This window comes from Dermacentor silvarum, chromosome 4 (genome assembly GCF_013339745.2).
Source record: "Dermacentor silvarum isolate Dsil-2018 chromosome 4, BIME_Dsil_1.4, whole genome shotgun sequence".
Classification (NCBI taxonomy): Eukaryota; Metazoa; Arthropoda; class Arachnida; order Ixodida; family Ixodidae; genus Dermacentor; species Dermacentor silvarum.
The window spans coordinates 637,497-655,754 of record NC_051157.2 but is presented as its reverse complement, the minus strand read 5'-3'; the positions used below and the strand labels follow the sequence as shown (position 1 = coordinate 655,754).

At 49.2% G+C, this 18,258-nt stretch overlaps 1 protein-coding gene across 2 annotated transcripts in view; it reads left to right on the top strand.

Moving 5' to 3' along the window:
- LOC119449326 (ruvB-like 2) overlaps positions 1–18,258 on the top strand; it is a 108,677-nt gene that overhangs the window by 48,039 nt on the left and 42,380 nt on the right. For both annotated transcript variants that reach the window (XM_049665172.1, XM_037712492.2), the window contains exons 9-10: positions 1,127–1,256; positions 16,284–16,398. In XM_049665172.1, coding sequence (XP_049521129.1) covers positions 1,127–1,256; positions 16,284–16,398 — 245 coding nt within the window. The remainder of the gene's footprint in view (positions 1–1,126; positions 1,257–16,283; positions 16,399–18,258) is intronic.

Here is an 18,258-nt window from a genome sequence, read left to right as displayed (position 1 = left end):
AAACGAAGGTATGCGCCCGCCATAGGTGCAAAGACAACGCAGATGAGCTTAAGTCCGAGTCCCTAACAAAGAGCCGGTGGACGAGAGGAAAACATGTACGTACCCAGTGCTGTCCCAGATAGATTCCTTCACGCTCGCTCTGCTGACAGCGGCGCCCGCCGCCACCAACCCAAGCACCATCGCTGCAAACTGGTCTGTAGCAAAGGCCACCACTGACGACCATCACGAGTGGAAACGGACGACAGAACAGATGAATGCCCTCACAAAGGTGCCGGGGCGCACCTCCATCCCCACAACTTCCAACGGTACTACACCCCGCACGCTGTGGAACAGATAGGTGAAGATGCATAGGGTTGGTGGCGATAGCGATGAATGCAGTGTGTGGTCACCCAGGAGGAGATTTGCTGGTACCAGAATAGGAAACTGAGTGTGCGCTAGCATCTTCTTGTGAAACAGACGGGCGAGTATTGTGGGGATGCTGCTGCGGTGGGCAGCTACTGTTCTGCCTACTCGATTGCTACTCGATCATGCGCGCCTCATGCCTTTTTTTGTTTACATATGATCTAGCAACTGGAAAATGTATCATAACGTCACAACTTGGAGATGTACTGAACATTGGTACCACAGGATGGTGCTTCCTGGGGACATATTAACCATTATAATAGAAGTGTAACTGATTTGAGTCTTTTTTCATGTTCTAAATCGCGAGCATTGGCACTGGGAGATCGTACGTAGCGGGATTGTATCAACGAAGTTCTACTGTAGTAAGCGAATGTTTACTGCAATTTTTATGGCTGATAAATCAACTAATCTTTATTAGTTCTTTTGTTCTTTGCTATAATTATTGATGCTTTCCCTTTCGGGTGAAACTACGACATGTTTATTCGTGGAACCAATACTAGAAGCTATGCATTACGGTTTCTGAAATCTCGGAACACTATAGCGGATCTTGCTCGATTTCTCAGACATGAAATGCTCATGCAATGTAGCGAGTTTACAACAATCATAGTGGCAGTGAACATGGAACCGAGTGTGGAAGAGTCAACGGCACGGCAGTGAGGGTGGCAACAAACAACAAGTTTGCAGTGTGCGAGATTTGCATGACCCACTTTTGGTTCTTTTACAGATGTGAAGAAGAAGATGTTGAAATGAGTGATGAAGCTTTGACAGTTCTAACCAGGATCGCAATGGAAACAACACTTCGATATGCCATCCAGCTGATCACTACAGCGCACCTCGTCTGCAAGCGAAGAAAGGTGCGTTACAAAGTCTGTGTTTGTGGTAGAACATCTGGTTTGAAAGCACACACACCTGCAAACTTCGCTTGGGATGGTAAAAAAGCACAGAAAATGAATACATCAGAAGGATCACATACCACAAAGTACAGTAAAACCTCGTTAATTCAACCCTCGTTAATTCGGAAAATCGGTTAATTCGGGTCCTCTGGTCCCAGTCGGCATATGCATTATTCAATGCAATGAAACTCTCGTTAATTCGCACTTATTTGGCCGCACATCGGTTAATTCGGACAACTTTCGAAGCTCGGTGAGCGAGGAGTACCGTAAATGTGCGATGCAAAAGAGCAAGAACGGCGCTAGCGTCCAACTGAAAGGAAGAAGCCGAGTCCGCATCGCCATAGTCATCAGCTGAAATCATTCGAGAATGACAGCAACGCTGGAACGCTTCGTGCCTATTTGTGTCTTTAAAGCCTGTATTCTTGCGTTTACCGCTTCTCATAACACCGCTTTGACCGCGGGCTTTCATAATTGCATACTCGTCATCCATGATTATGTCGATAGCAGCCGCGGTTTTCTCCACAGCGGTTGCGGCGAACAGTGGTTTCGTTTTTACTCAATACGCGCGTCGGCCGCGTGCCTAAAAAATTGTGGAGTCACCAGCCATGATCGCGTTGATAGCGACCGCAGTTTCGTCCTCAGTTGTTGCAGCGAATGGTAGTTTTGTTCAGACTCTGTGCATGTGTTGGGCACGTGCCTTCAGCACCGCAAGGTCGCTGTTCATAATTGCGTCGATAGCAGCCACGGTTTTCTCCGCAGCGGTTGCGGCAAACAGTTTCGTTTTGACTCGGTGCAAAGCTGTCGAGGTTGAAAAGCACCGCTACATCGCGATTATGATTTCGCCAGCTCACTGGCGAAAACATAGTCGCAATGTGCGCGCGATAGTACAAAGCGTGTCGCAAATGAAGGTGCGTGCTGCGAAGAAATTTGCGAGGCCTCGGTCGCTGCTGCGAAAGCCAATGAGTCACGAGATGGCGAGAATTTCAGCTTCCGTTTTGTTTTTGTGCAAAATAGTAACAGGAGTTGCTCACTCATTCACTAAATAAAAGCGTGTTGACGTAGTAAGCACTTGCTTATTGTTTTCTGGATACCCTCGATAATTCGACATTCAGTTAATTCGGGCATTTTTTTTTGGTGCCGTGAAATCCGAATTAACGAGGTTTTACTGTACTGACTAACAACTGGAGAATTTTCTTGTGAAAAGAATTCCTAGCCAACGGATTTTTCGGACTCCAAAAATTTGAACTTAATGGATATTCCAGACTTCATAAATACACCGTCAAGGTTCCCATAGAACTATGCATTTTCGCGACCGATTTTCAGGACGAATATAGGCCCCAAAGCTCGATTTTCTGGACTAAATCACTCGTTCCGAACCACACTACTCAATCTTGGAGGCTGCCATGTTGAATTTTCCGATGGCTTGGCCCGCTCTGTAGTCTCCAAGATTGGGAGGCGCACAGTGCAGTCCACTTATAACGATATCAAGAAGAACGAAAAATCCGATTGTTATAACCAATTATCTCTATATTTGGACTGCCGTTAAAAAAAAAAAAAAACAATATATTTTTGAAGTCCCGAAACCAAATTTGCCACTTGCGATAAAAAAAATCGACGTTGTAGAAAGTAGGCTGGGAAAAACAAAACGTTTATTTATACAGTTAAACCTGGATATAACGAAATTGACAAATTCCCGAAAAACTTCGTTATAAAGAGGATTTCGTTATATGCAGGTTCGGCATGAAAATTCGAAAAATAAACGTTTACTGTATTTACTCGATTCTAACGCGCCCTCAATTGTAACGCGCCCCCGTTTTCCGTTTTCGTCGAAGCACTCATCCTCGGAATGTCACACCAGGTACCGGATGCGTGGACGCGTGTCGTTTCGCACAAGCGCGAGGCATCGGAAACGAAGAGTGAGCGTCACGATGGCGTCGCAGCGTCGTCTAGTGTTACAGTAGGACCTCGCTGTTACGTTCCCGGGGGCTGCGTTTTTCTGGCTGTTACGTCGTTTTCGACCGGTCCCGGCACAGCTCCCATAGAATTCAATGCGTTGGTAACCCCGCTGTTGCGTCGCAACTGTGGGACCGTTCCCGCATCATACGTTGCGAACTGCCACCCCGCGCCGGCCCGAGCAGCCATTTTGACTTTTCATGTCGCTTGGCTTGGTGGCTTGACGATGGCATTAGCCGCCCAAAGTGCCGGGGGCGACAACTATGACGTATTTTCGGTTTCCCACAGCAAAAGTATGGCCCTTGAGATCCGTATTTGCTATATAAAGATGGTGTCCATGACGTGTTGTGGCCCTAAAATTGGTTTTGGCTCGTAGATATCCCGTATATAAGGGTACGGCCACGCTAGCGGCAAAAAACGCGCGCGTCATGCAGCGAGCGGCAAGTTGCTGCGCGTCAGCGCCTTGCCGCGAGGCCACCGTGGCACGGGCGTCTCGCCGCGCCCGCCGCAGCGCGATAAGATCTCCCGCGCATTCCGAACGGGCGAGCAACACCGCGAGCGCTCGTTGTTTCATGCGAGAGACGACGATCGTCGATTGAAAACCCGGCGCGGACCGGCGGCGTTCCGGTTGTGATGGCTCCGTGACGTCACCCTCGTTGCTCTTGATTGGTTCTTCATCTCGCGGCACGCGGCATTTGCCGCAGAACCCATTTCGCGTGGCACGCCACAAGACCCCTGATTCCTGCCGCTTTTGCTGCGCACGGCATGACGCGTTGCCGCGCGTTTTTGCTGCGTGTTTTTGCCGCTAGGGGCGTGGCCGTACCCTAAAGTCCAAGGGCGATAATGCAGTTGCCGCGCGCCGTATGCTGTATGTGCGAGGGGAGCCGACGACCGCGTCTAAATCTCGCGCGCGCAAGAAAAGCAGGGTGGAAGCGCGCTTCTTCCGTTGCGCTGGAGGCACCGGTGAGGGAGCGAGGGGGGAGGGATGCGGGGCGGCGCGCGGTCGTGCAGGCCGTATCTTAAAAGCGATCTGCGTTGGGGCAGAGTCTAGCAGTGTAGGTGCGTCGGCGGCTCGTAGCTTCCTGCGTGCTGTGTGTTCTCGGTGCTCAGTTTGCGTTGAAGCGATTGACAACAGCAGGAAGGTCACTTCGTTCGCTTCTCCAGCGGCGCTTCCACACGCCGCCAGCGTTTGACAGCGCGTGTCCGCGCTCATCGAGTCTGATGTGCCACAGCGTGTACCAGCTCCTCGGCAACATCAGTTGGAAAAGGAGAGAGTGCCGGCTTGGCGGGCTAGGCCAGCTGCAGCAAGATCAGGTTTGAATGAAGGGAGGGGGAAAGGTCATGCCCGCGGCGGCAAGATCGCCGGGTCGAGGAATGCAGGGCCGCCTCGCACACGCACGCACGCACACGTGCGCTCGCTTCGCATTCCATCGCGGCGGAGAAAGTTCTTCCGGTTGCTGCTCGCGCAAAAATGACAGAATTTCGGGCGAAATCTCTAGGTGGTCGGAGGGGAAAATTCGTTATATCGAGGGGGTCTCCCGCTGCCACTTCGTTACGTAGAGGTCTCAAATACATGTGCTTCTATGGAGTAACGGCAGGGAATCGAAAAACTTCGTTATATCCAGGAATTCGTTATATGGAGGTTCGTTATTAGCAGGTTTAACTGTACCTCTAAATAGCGTCTCAATCGTTAGCACGCTGAAATAGAATTCTGCGCTTGCTTTTGCAGAAGTTTCGGATTCACAACCGCCGTGCGCATTGCATCCAGCTGCTGCACGAACACTGGCAGCTATAATTTAGCGTGCGTGAAATCAATGAGCGACATCAGATCGAAGACATCGGCACTTTGGTTGAACATCGGGGTCGATGTCAATGACAGGCCATTGTCAATCTCGTCGTCGCTGCCGCTGCCGCTGCTATCGTCGCAGCTGTCGCACAACGCCGCCGTTTGTCGGGACAACGATTGCCTCGACGGAGATCTCTTCGCAGAACGAGGCAGCACTACCTGCACTTAGAAACTCCTCCATCGAAGCACCACCTATTTGATCGTCAGTAGCGACGTGCTCCCAGAGTTTGGTAATGTCAGCGGCTTCCACCGTGTTAGTTTCACCCATGAGGGTTTCGTCCTGGCGCACAAAGCCCGCTTTTTCCGTTGATCGGCATGGCCACTGCTTCTAGTCTTCATGATTGTGGCGCTCCTGGTTTTCATAATCATTGATATCATCAACTGCGCGAGCTCGTAGTACTTAGAGTCTTGCTAAATGTGCAGCTTCGTCTCAAAAGACATGGCTTGGTGCTTTGTTGGCGCACCTCCCGCTCCTTCCGCGGCGAATTTTCACGCTCGCTGAGAGCGGGAGATTGTAAAGGCAGCGTAGGCCGCGCAGGCGCCGCTCGCTTATCACTTTCTTCCCCCTCTCCTCTTCTCTGAACGCTCGCACAACCGCCGGCGACACGGACGCGAAGCAGCTGGCTCCATCTTGTGCACGCTGCGCCAACTTGCGATGCTCTCTGTGGCTTTCGTTCGCAATTGGCGCGCGGGCGGGATGTGCTGTGCGGTAATGGCGGCAAATACGAACTCGCGTAGGCAAACTTTTGCCCCGTGTTAGGAAGAGGCAACTTAGGAATGCAAATTTCACGATTATTCTGCATGAAAAACGCTGCCCAGAAGCAAGATTTCGATCGTTATATCCGATATGCGGTGAATAATATATCGTTATATATGGTTTTTTTTCTCATAGCCCTAATGCATAAGTTGATACTCTTAGGTCGACTCATCGTTATAAGCGATACTGCAGAACCTCGCTGATACGTTCCCGCTTAATACGTTTTCCCAGCTGGTACGTTCGCAATCGCGAAAAATAAATATAGCCCCATAAAGGAATGTTTTAATGCGTTCCGGTTAATACGTTCCCGGAAAATACGATTATTCGGCAGCAACGTTCAGCATTGCGGCAAAGTGCAGTCGTATGATACGTTCTGCAGCGAAAAATTACCATTCAGGTGTGCAAACAGACCACTCTCATGTGCTTGTGAAGCGCTAAGCGGCAGACAGCGGCCGCGCGACTTCTCTGCATTCCTCGTTCGCCCGAAGTGACGAGGCGCGGCAGCAGCGGTGAACGCCGCGCGCGCGCGCGGCGCTACGAGTCGCCGAGATCGTAGCGGAGGTGGTGGCGGACGAGGCGCCTGAAGACGGCGGCGAGAACGATCGAAGGCTTGCGCACACCGGCTACCTTCGCCGAAGCCCTTGCTGGTCTGGAAGACTTACAAAGCTTCTTTCGCACGAAAGACAACGAAAATGCGGACAAGGGTATGCAGTGTGCGCAAAAGGAGTTGTTCCTGTCCAATGGTGTGACGCACCAGCAGAAAATACAGTCGAATCTCGATAATTCGAACTCGAAGGGGCCCGAAAATTTGTTCGAATTAAAAGGACTTATTTTTGACGTATTTGTGCACCATAGCGCTACGTACGAACGGTGCGAGTCGTGAAATATCGCGGCGCGCAAGCACATAGCGAGCGAGGGCCACGAAACTGCCCGCGCCGGCCAACGCTCGCATCCCGATAGCGCCTCTTCCTCCTCACAACCACAATCGCTCTCTCTCTCTCTCGCATCCCGATAACGGCAGCGAACGAAACTTCAGGGAGCGGGCCGCGCCGGCATGGCGACGCGCGCGCGCGCGCTGTGACCGTCGAAGGTGAGGGAGGAGGGCGGCAGGGAAGCGCATTTGGTAAGGTTTTGGCCTCGCCAACCCCGTCGCTTCGGTGGCTCCCCTCGCCCTCCCTCTCAACTCCCTCACCTTCGACTGTCTCCGTGCGCCCTGCGGCCCGGCGCCAGCTTAGCCCGCTCCACCAAGTTTCGTTTTCTGCCGTTGAAGCGAGCGTTGGCCGGCTTGGGCAGTTTCGTTGGCCGGACTCCGTGTTGCTTCCCTCTGCGCTGCAGCCGCTGCGTTGGCTGAGACGTCGGCGCGTACACGCGTGTTCCGGTGCGACGCTGAAACGGCGACCTTGCCATTTGAGAGAGGAAATTTTCGCCGCGGTAATTTTTCTTTCTTTTTTATTTCTCCGCGCGGCGTTGAGGGGCCTCTCCTAAGCTTTTGCTTTATGGCGGTGTCGAAGCATTGCCAGTCGGAGGCGCCGCCACGTGATTTGGCGTGCTGCTGAGAGCATTGTTGGTGCGCGGTTATGTTCGAATTAACCGTCGCAAATGCTTTCGCGTTCGAATTACCGATCGTTCTCGCCCATTGGAATACACATAACTTTGACGGGACCACAGCGTCAGTTCGAATTAACGAGATTCGACTGTAACTATGTTTTGCAAGAAATGTTTTCTGCACTTACACCTCAATATGGGCTTGTCAGCTTCAATTTTTACTGGATTCGGATCGTACGTTTTTCCGGATCGTACGTTTATTTTTCGCGTATTTTTTTAAAACGTATGAATGAGGTTCTACTGTATATCGTTATATGTGGTATCATTATACATGGACTGCACTGTATATGGACACTCCAAGCAAATTTTTCCATCGGCGTCTCTGTGAGGTTTCGTATATACAGTCGAATCCACTTTTAATGATACCGGTTTTAACGATATATTGGTTATAACAATGAGAAGCTGCTGCACCGTCAACTTTTGTATGTTTTCTATGGTGAAATAACTTGCTTACTACAACCATTATCGGTTGTTATTAACGATGAAGTCTGGCTACTGGGTGTCCGTGCCGAAATGCAATGGAATGCGAAATCCTTGAAAAGAAAAAAAGAAATTCAAGCCGCCACACCTCGAGACGCAGTTTTTCAGTTTTCTCTTGCATCGCCTGCTTCACATGCCTTTCTCCTGTCGCCCTTCCACCCCTCTGAAAACTAATGGGCTGCGCCCGTGGTTCTACGCCGCACCACCCTTCGAAACACGAATGGACCGTGCCAACTGCGCTGATGAATGATAGCGCTGCGGCGCTGCACGCTGCCCCGAGATTGCGTGCTGGCCGGCTGGCCCCTCATTTCGCACAGTTCTGCCAATGGTTTCCCGAGTACCAGTGCCACTCGGGCTCGTCTTTGTTGGTTGCGTCGAAGTCCATGTGGTTTTGCAGCTTCGTTTGACTCGCGGCCTAAACGGAAGACGGCTGATCTGCCCGCTGATCATTGGCAATGCATGACGTTGCCGGTGAAGAGAAAGCGCACTGCTGCAGATTTGAAAACGAAGTGCTTTAACCGATAAGGCGATTGTTGCGAACATGCTTGCATCGGATAACGACGATGGCAGCGACGACGCGGTAGGGCAGGCTGCCTCGCAGGAGGCCCTTCAGATTTTTCAGTCCCTCTGGGGCTTTGTTTTCGCGAGGGACCTTTTGCTGCACAATGTGGAGCACCGGGATGCCTTGGAGATCGGCAAGCTTCGTGTAAAGCAAGCATAGCTGGCGGACATAAGGTTTTCTCGTGCAAGCCAGTGTAAATTACGTAGTTAGATGCTCGTGGCAATCTCGTCCCAGCATTTCTTCTGGACTTCTCAAGCTGAGGGGCTGCCGCAGCAACCTTCTCGCATTTTTTAAACGGTCCCTTTTGAGGCCACTGCCACTAAAGCGATGCCTCAACGGAGCTCGTGTGTCACTTGCCATAGCAGTGCCATTCTTGATCGCCGACAACCGTGGCTGGTTACATGCGATAGGAGTGCGCAGGAAGCAGAGTTAATCAGCAGCCGCATGGAGGAAGGTGGTAGGGCCTCCCCGCATTCTCACAACAGCCATGCCATCCCTTTATTTTGATTTTTTTCGTGGAACCCGGTTATAACAGTTACAGTGGAATCTCAATTATACTTCCCCCAGTAATGCGACGACCCGCATTTTACGGCGATTTCGTTGGGTCCCGGCAAAACCCCCATAGAAATAATGTATTAAAAACCTCAATTATACGACGGACTTTTGCGCCAACCCAGCCTCGTGCGACGCCTCGCTGGTACCGTCTACAAAAAGAAAAGAGGCAAAAAAAAAAAAAAGTCTTGGCAGACGCAGGCTGGCACGTGAGCACACTGCAGCCGGCTGTTAAAGGGTGTGTAATACCGTATTTACCCGAATGTAATGCGGCTGCGATTGTAGCACGAGGGGCCACTTTCGACGCTGCAGTCACGCGAAATTAAAAAAAAATAAAACCGCGAATGGAACGCGAGATGACCCCCCCCCCCCCCCAAAAAAAATGGCACCTTTATTCGGAATTGCAATTCAGAAACTAGTTCTCTTCACTCATCATCGTCGTCTGAAGAGTAGACTGAACTTTCCTTGGGTGGTTTTCTCGGGAGATCACTTTCGTAGGTATTTTCACTTTCGGGAAATTTTGTGTGACTAGGCACTGAAAGTGTTCCCGACAAGTGTTCAGTGTGCTGTGCTAAAGCTCGCAATCAGCGCCAAGACCTCTGTCGGCCATATACTTCGAGGGGTTCGGTGCCGGGACGAGCCGCGTCTTGCGAAAGCAAAACTGTTTCCAAAGTGATCGCCTGAGAATCGAGTCATATTCCGTGCCATTGAGCTTGTTTGAGATTTAAGTACTTCTTAAAAGATCGCACAGCCATTTCATTCGCGGTCAGTGCCAGGCCACTTCAATTTCCACAGAGCCTTTCCGACTGGCCTCGTACTTAAAGAGGGCCTCCCGCTGGTACTGGCATCCACAAATCGTTGGCGTTGAGACACCGAGCCACGGCGGACTTTCCCAGCTCCTCGGCCATCAAAATTGTTCGTCTCTCGAAGTGTCCGTCATACAGAAAGTGCTGCGTCGCCATAACTTTTCGAATGAACGGAGTCGAACTGCAAAAGGCTGTAGGGTACAGTCGCCGACTGATTTTCCAAACTTCGCGGGGACCGAAAAATTGTCGGAAAAATCGAACAGTCTGAAAAACTCGTTCACCCTAAAAAAAGAACATTTATTGGGCTTAGAGTGGTACAAAAATGTTTTTAATAATGCCCTGCCTCAAAATGGTTTGGTTGGTTTTCCTATGTTCGCCATGTTAACAACATCGCATACAAGATACATGGATACAAGACACTCGGTTACTAAGGACAACTTTTTTTGGTCGCTAAAGTAAGTTCTTCACTATATAAGAGACACAACCCAGACATGCTCACGTGGCGCGGCCAACGTGGTACCAACTGGTATGCGCTGCAATTTTCATTCCCTTGGCTCGATTTTTTTTCGTTCCGCAGTCACATGTCATTCCTCACAAGGTTGCGACTACAAATTGCGCTGAATTTTCTGTCATTATGCTTCTATAATCTGTCGTGTTCCCACACCGACTCTTCGACAGAGTACCATTGAGTTGGATTTCCGTCACAGCGTCTGCGGTGCTGGTCGCTTTGTATGCCGGTAGTCGGACTCCGGAACCATCGCCATGTTTCCATGAGACAGCTCTGTTCACGTCAAAGATGTGTTTAAACTCACTTTGATGCTGATGTACAATAAAGTGGTCTAGCCCGACTCCTCAGTGTTTTTTTGAATATTTGGTTACAAGAGACCTTGGATACAAGAGACATGTTTCCCGGGTCCCTTGAGTGTCTAAGAGGTTTTACTGTATATGTATGCTATATGCTACGCCATGCTATATGACATGTGGTATATGCAGGTTATATTGCCACACCTTTCTATCACTACAGGTCTTACATTCCTGAAAAAAAATTACAGTAAAAGCTCGTTAATTCGAATTTCGCGGGGACGCCCAATGAGTTCGAATTAAACCGAAATTCGAACTAACGAAATTCATTGAAAAAAACAGCAGGAATTGAGACTGGGTTGGAAAATCACTCAAAATATTTACTTGCGAAAATAATCCGTGATCACTGTCTGTTTCTCTTCTTTGAATGCGATCACCATAGCCTTGTTTTCCAACGCGCGAACGTGGCAGAAAGCATCCTCTGCGTCTTCCTCGAAGCTGAAGAATAGACGCGCGACACGCATAGCCTCCATTAGTTCCAAAGCTGAGGGCCGCGTGGGTGCATCATCCTCTTCGTCATCCGCACCTACATCGACGACGGGCGCTTCTCCACCAGTCACCTGCGCGATGATATCATCGTCGGTGACTGTGCCGCAGACCGCTGCACAGCGATCTGCATCGACGTAGTCGTCGAAGGTCACGTCCTCCAGCGCATCCCGCAATCCGGCAGGAATGACCACGGCCTCGCGCTCGTCGGGCTCGCAAGCTGTGCCCTCATTGGTCACACAAAAGCCACTGTGGCGGAAGCAATTGGCAACAGTTGTTGCCGTGACCTGATCCCAGGCCCGCACCAACATATGCAAGGCCGTGAGCAGCGTCACATCGTAGCGACACGGCACCGAACGACTTCGTAGCTCTGACGTACACGAGGCCTAGCGACTGAATGTGCGGCACACAAAGGACACGGAGACTACGCAAACACGTCCGGCACGAACCACCACACGATGCGAAGAGCGAGCGCAATGACGACAGTGACGCCGCTGCGCTCGCGCCATCTATCGTTGAGCCTTGAAAGCTTGCGGCGGCAGTATAAAATACCACCACGCAGCGGCGCGCAGTTCGAATTATCGATAGAGGAGCCGATGCGCGCATGAACTAACGAGTTGGTTAACCCATAGACGCCTATATATTGTGGCCGGACCATGACCGTCAGTTCGAATTAACCCGAAAGTTCGAATTAATGAGGTGCGAATTAACGAGCTTTCACTGTATTCCTCATAATTTTGAGAATGGCAGCCCACGAACAAATGCCATGAAGCAAAAAGACCGACAGCGCATGCTTTTTGTCTTAAATCTTCTCAGACCTAAATATTAAAAGTGCGAAAGAATAACAGAGCTCAAACCTGAAAATGACGTAATTTTGTTGACACAGCTGTGCACTACCTCTGGGATTGGCCCAGGAAAGAGGTTTGAAACATACCCAATACAGACAAGTGGTGGTAAAGTCGCTAACAAAGACGTTGGCTTTAATTAATAAACATAAACGAAATTGTCTGATGGCAGAATTCAAACAGAGGACTCCCAGCACACCAGATGGTTTTCAGTCGGCTTTCGTTTACTTCAATTCATACTGCCGCTACAGCTACGAGTTTCGCACTTTTGTGTGTTACCGTATTTATTCGATTATAAGGCGAGGGTGCCAGTTGGAGGACCCAACAATAAAAAAAACATATTGATGTGAAATAAGTTGGCACGTGGTGACACTGGCCCCTTGAGGCGAGAACGACGAAGTTCGTGATTGCGCGCGCGCTCTCTGAGGTCCAGCCATTATTAAAGGCTGACGTGTTTCTTTGCCTATCTGTTGCTGGTCAACTATTCTAGCTGTACTAGCTGGGTGACATTTCTGGTGGAAGTGCTGGGTACGGTCGATGTTAAGATCTCCGGAGCGTACCCCAGACCTAAGCCCGGCGAGTAGTTCGGCCGAGCTTACCCCTGTGCACGTACGTACCAGCCGACGTCTCCAGGGACTCCAGCCACAGCACGGTCTGCTACCTGAACGAAGTAGAATGACGAACCAACCACTTCCTGCCACTACTGCAACATCGCACGTGGTCGTCAATCAGATCCGGACGCCGAATCATTTCCACGGGAGTGCTTCAGAGGACGCCGACGACTGGCTTGACCATTTTGACCGGGTCGCCAACGTCAACGACTGGACCCACGAGCGTAAGCTTCGATACGTGTACTTCGCTCTTGAAGATTCTGATAAAATATGGTTTGAGAACCACGAGGCGACACTGACGTCATCGCAGTGCAGCGTTTATAGCGGAGTTGTTGCGACAAGTTGTCACGCTGACTCATACTGACCACCGAAGGACCACAGCCTATCATCCCCCGACTAACGGCTTTAAAAGAGCGCCTGAACAGAACATTGGCCGACATGCTATCCATGTACATTGATGTGGAACACAAGACATGGGATGAAATTTTTCCATACGTGACGTTTGCTTACAATACCGCTGTGCAGGAGACCACCGAGTTTACATCATTCGAGCTTGTTTACGAACGTCACGTTACAACCTCCTTAGATGCCATGCTCCCGGTAGACCACGGAACCACAAGGAATGACACCACTGAAGAGTTCGTCGAGAAAGCAGAGGAAGCTCGCCAGCTTGCTCGGAGTCACATCCGCGCCCAGCAGAATACCGACGCCTGCTGTTACAATTGGACCCGACGGAACGTCCAGTACTCACCAGGCGACCGCGTGTGGGTGTGGACACCTATCCGACACAGTGGGCTCCCGGAGAAATTGTTGCTCCGCTATTTCGGTCCCTACGAAGTTGTACGCCGCCTCAGTGATGTGAATTATGAGGTGGTGCCTCAAAGCTCTGATCCTAGTTCGAACCGACGCCGTCCCCGTGCTGAAGTCGTCCACGTAGTACGGATGAAGCCGTACTACGCACGCGAGGGATAAGCAACCCTCCCAAACCGCTTCAGAATTGTGTACATTTCTGTATGTTTTTTTTTTTTTCTTTCCATGTTGGCACTGTTGCCCATATTGCTCGCCCCATGCCCTTGAAGCGACCGGGTCGGTCGCTTTTGAGAGGGGAGCAATGACGTGAAATAAGTTGGCACGTGGTGACACTGGCCCCTTGAGGCGAGAACGATGAAGTTCGTGATTGCGTGCGCGCTCTCCGAGGTCCAGCCATTATTAAAGGCTGACGTGTTTCTTTGCCTATCTGTTGCTGATCAACTATTCTAGCTGTACTAGCTGGGTGACAATATATCGCTTTATAGTGTGGCTTCACGGCATCATGGCACGCGCTGCCATAAAGCCAGACCTAAATGCAAAATTTGCGTATATGGCGGAGGGTGACCTTGAGGCTAAATATGCTGGGAAAAAAAAAAAAAAACTTTGCCTTATATTCGAATAGATGCGGTATTCCACCATGTTGCTATCACATTCATTGTTTAGCCCTTATGGCGAAACTGTGATATTTATTTAATGCTCGGTACAGAGGGCTTGTCAATTGTCATCAAACTTTACCTCAGCGTTTAGTCCTGTTTCCTCTTTTCAGGGTGAAAATAAAATAATTGATTGATTGAAGTTAGCTGAAACAGCGTGTATCATCCTGAGACCTGGGTTGCATTTGGGTGCACAGATTTTTCTTAAACTTTCAGAATAAGTCAGTAGGATTATGAAGGGGAAAAGTGTTTCAATAGCCCTGATAGTTTCAGCTCAGCGCAATGTCCAGTGTATTGGACACTGGGATTCTACCCGGTCTTTTTTCACGCAGCGTGCAAGAATGACGTACCGCAGATATTGCACTCAAGCTCGTGTACAAAAATGTTTTAATAAACTCGAAAGGTAAAATCACTAAACTGTTGAAGCACATGCCCAGTGTCACATACTCGGTGGCAGGGAATTTGGCATGCAGATAGATTAGTATGCTAATCACAATGAAGGAATGGCAGGAAGGATAACCACAAAAAGGCCAGTTTGCTACCCCAGATTGCACCGTAAAGGCGAGAGCCTTTTCAGAAGGAGGAGCAGGCTTAGTCATCTGGGACGGACAAGCCTTAAGACAGATGCAATACGTCAGCTAGTCTTCAGATTTTTTTTTTTCTTTCTCGTGCCCATGCACCGCTTTCCACGTGGCACACGTGCTCCTGCGAAGCTCTTTCTCGTTGCCGTCTATGTGCCGCCCAGTGTAGCAGACGATGCTACCACAATACTTGAAACAGGCATCGGACATTGGAGGCTCAATGTCCTACGTGATCCCTTCGGCGCTTCTTCGCAAAATCGCGCCAGCCGACTCATCAGACCCGCAAGGCCGGTCTCCTACAAAAAAAAAAAAAGATGAATTTCGTTCACAAGTCTAAATACCAACAGTGCTCGTCTACTGTTCATAGCAAGGCCCTCGCAAAAGGGCGGTCAAAATAACTGGGTTGAGTCCCAGCGTCCAATGTAATGGACGTGCGAAATCAAAGGAAGCGTAGATAGAAGTAAGCATAGTGAATAGCTTAAAGTTCGTATTCTGCGCGTTCGCTATTCTAATAACTTTAATGTACAATCAAAGATGTGCCCTGAAAGTAGGCAGAAATACGAGAAACAGTACTCACTTCTTCTCCAGCAGGTGCCATAAAACGCCAGGCCGCTGAATGCCGCCATTCTGGAGCTGTTTTGGCGGGAATTTGAACGATGTATTTTCATCAATGTGGCATAGATAGCTCCAGCAGGTGTCCAATACATTGGATAGCGGGGTTTTATGAGGATGAATGCATTGGCATAGAAGTACTGTCTTTTTACTTAGTGTCCAATATTTTGGAAAAATCCCCATAGCGGGGTCTCGGGAGGGTATAGCAAGAGCTTTGACACCACTTTCCAAAACAGTGTCACAGACCGCACAAAAATGACTGCTTACCTGCAAATGTTTACAATTTTATCGTAAAATACCCTATATTCAGCACTGCTTTACAGTTGATGTATATTGACACAAATATTTAACGATTTTTCGTTTGTGTGTAGTTTACGGCAAAACCAACTTGGAAAAAAAGGAAATACAGTCCAATGAGTAAATTTTCATATCCCATTTTTTCGGACCCGTCCATTATACAAATACTCGCACGGCCGCGAGAGTGGCTGACAGAACCAATATATAATGGCAATCGAATCTACGACAGCTGTTACGTAAATGTTGCATAATTAAACTCCATAAAAATGTTTGCTTGTTTGCTGCACATTAGTTGTTGCTGCGGCTATTCGCAGCATCCACGCCGAAAAAAGTCTGCAAATGTTAAAGGGTGACCAATAGTGAATAATCAAACAAATTTTAGTATTTTTCACTGACTTTTAGTATTTTTTGGTTCAGTATTCTTTCAAGTTGGCAGGTCGGTGACTGCCATAATTTGTATTTTCAGTGCAGTGCCTGTTCTACTGCCATGCAACACACAAGCTTTTTCAGTGCACTGCATTCCCTTGCCTTCTGCAAAAATAGCAGCTGTTGGTGCACAGTTTTCCTAGTCACTTGTTATTCTTGCTTTCTTTGTTGTGTAACAATAGTTCATATTTTCACGACACTTTTGGCAGGGCCTGCATCACAAGTGATGAGTGCTTAATTTACAGGGCACGGAGGTCTCGATACAAGATGTCAAGCGTGTCTACTCACTCTTTTGGGATGAGGCACGATCATCCCAATTCCTCAAGGAATATCAACAAGAGTTCATGTTCAACGAAATGGGTAAGTCACAGGTCGTAATGTAGGCATGCAGTCTCTGGCATTGGTGTGGTCAACAGAGTACTTCTGCAATAGTATCTGACATGGGCCCTAGATGGGGAGACAAGTTGTGAAACTTATTTTGTGGCATCAGCAAAAGAGCGTCAACGGCAGTTGACTCCTTAATATGCTTGTCATTAGCTCTCCTGAAACCAAGCCTCTTCTAAATTATCCCGAGTAACATTTCAAACCGTCATTATATTTATTGTAAATCTATGCTGTGCCCACCACACAATGTTTGCTTTGCGCAAGTATGCTCTACCCACCCTGGTGACGCCACGGGTTCCCATACACAGCGGCCGCATTCCAGTCGGGGGGCAGGATGGAACAAACACTTGTCTGCTGGGTTGCAGACAATGGCTACAAAACAAAATAATATTAGCAAGAATAAAGTGATGTCTAAATCTTTTGGGACAAGCACTGTGAAACTTGCAGCATAACCAGAAAGCCGTGTTAGGCCGCCTGTCTGAAACCTCTTGTGCGTAGCTGGGCCGTGGATATCCCTAGGCATATACAGTAGGCTCTCGATAATTCAAACTCGAGGGGTCATAAATAAGACTCTGGGAAACATACCAACTTCTGTTGTAATGAAACATTCACATATATTCAATAATACAGTCGAACCCATTTATAACGAACTCGAAAGCTATGTGAGAAGTGGTAGTTATATCAGCAGTTCTTATAGACTCGCCCTTAAAAACGCTAGAAAATTAACTGCACGTAAGCTGGCATCAGCAGTTACAATTTAGTTGTACGTTGGCCCGAAAACCAGATCTTCAGTGTCATTTTTGTTCCTGGTGCATTCCCGCACCTAGCTACAAACTTCCATTAGAAGCATCCATCTAAAGAACAAAGTGCGGCGTCGTGTAGCTCTTTCGAAACTGGAACCGCAGCCACCATTTTTTATTCGAGAGTTCGCGATATATTTTACTACCAGCGGGACACGACTGTATTCTGCACACGAAAGCGAAGCGTTCTATTTGGCCGGAAGCATACATTTCGGGCACTACTGCCGCATGCCGCCATTCTGCGAAGGTCTCGGCATTACGACTGCGAATCAGCCCCACAAGAGCCGTAAAATTATGTTATCTATGTTGCTTCGGGCGCGAAAAGAAAATGCGATGCTCGAAAGGTGAAACGTCACCGCGAACCGTTATCAGGAATCTGCAACGTGTAAATGAAGCGCCGCCGGACCGTGATCGCCTGATAACGGTGTAGCAACCGCCGACCCTTTGCAAGATTGCGTGGCGGCAGCGCAGGATGGCAGCGTTCTCGCCGACTCGGGCCGCGTCGACAGGAACGCTTGAGTGGCCGTATTTTCCGTGGTGGAAAGATAGGTTGTCCTTCCAAATTGTTGAAAAAGGCGTAATGCACATGGTGCCGCACGGTAATGCACATGGTGCCGCACGGAAAGTTTCGTGCGACGGTGACCGGCCCAAAACAACAAAAAACCTGGAAGACAGGTCACGTGCTTGGGCGCGTGACGAAGGACAACCGTGTCATTTTTGTACATGCCGCACCTGCCGTCTCAGACACTGGGGCGTTTTTTTCTCCCCCTTCTCGATCAATATGGAATTTTGTTGGTGCGCGTGGTTTGGCCGTTTTGAAACGTGCATACACCGGGAAAAGGGGAGATGGCCGAGGGTCACGCGCATCATTTTTGTACATGCTGTGCCTGTTCTCTCGGTGTTTTTTTTTTCTTTCTTCCTCAATCAACACGGGATTGTTGGTGCGCGCAATTTAATTTGATTGACTTTATTTCTTTCTTTTGCAACATAAAATTTGCACACACTGAGTGGACCCTTAGCCCTAGGCTCGTTTGGG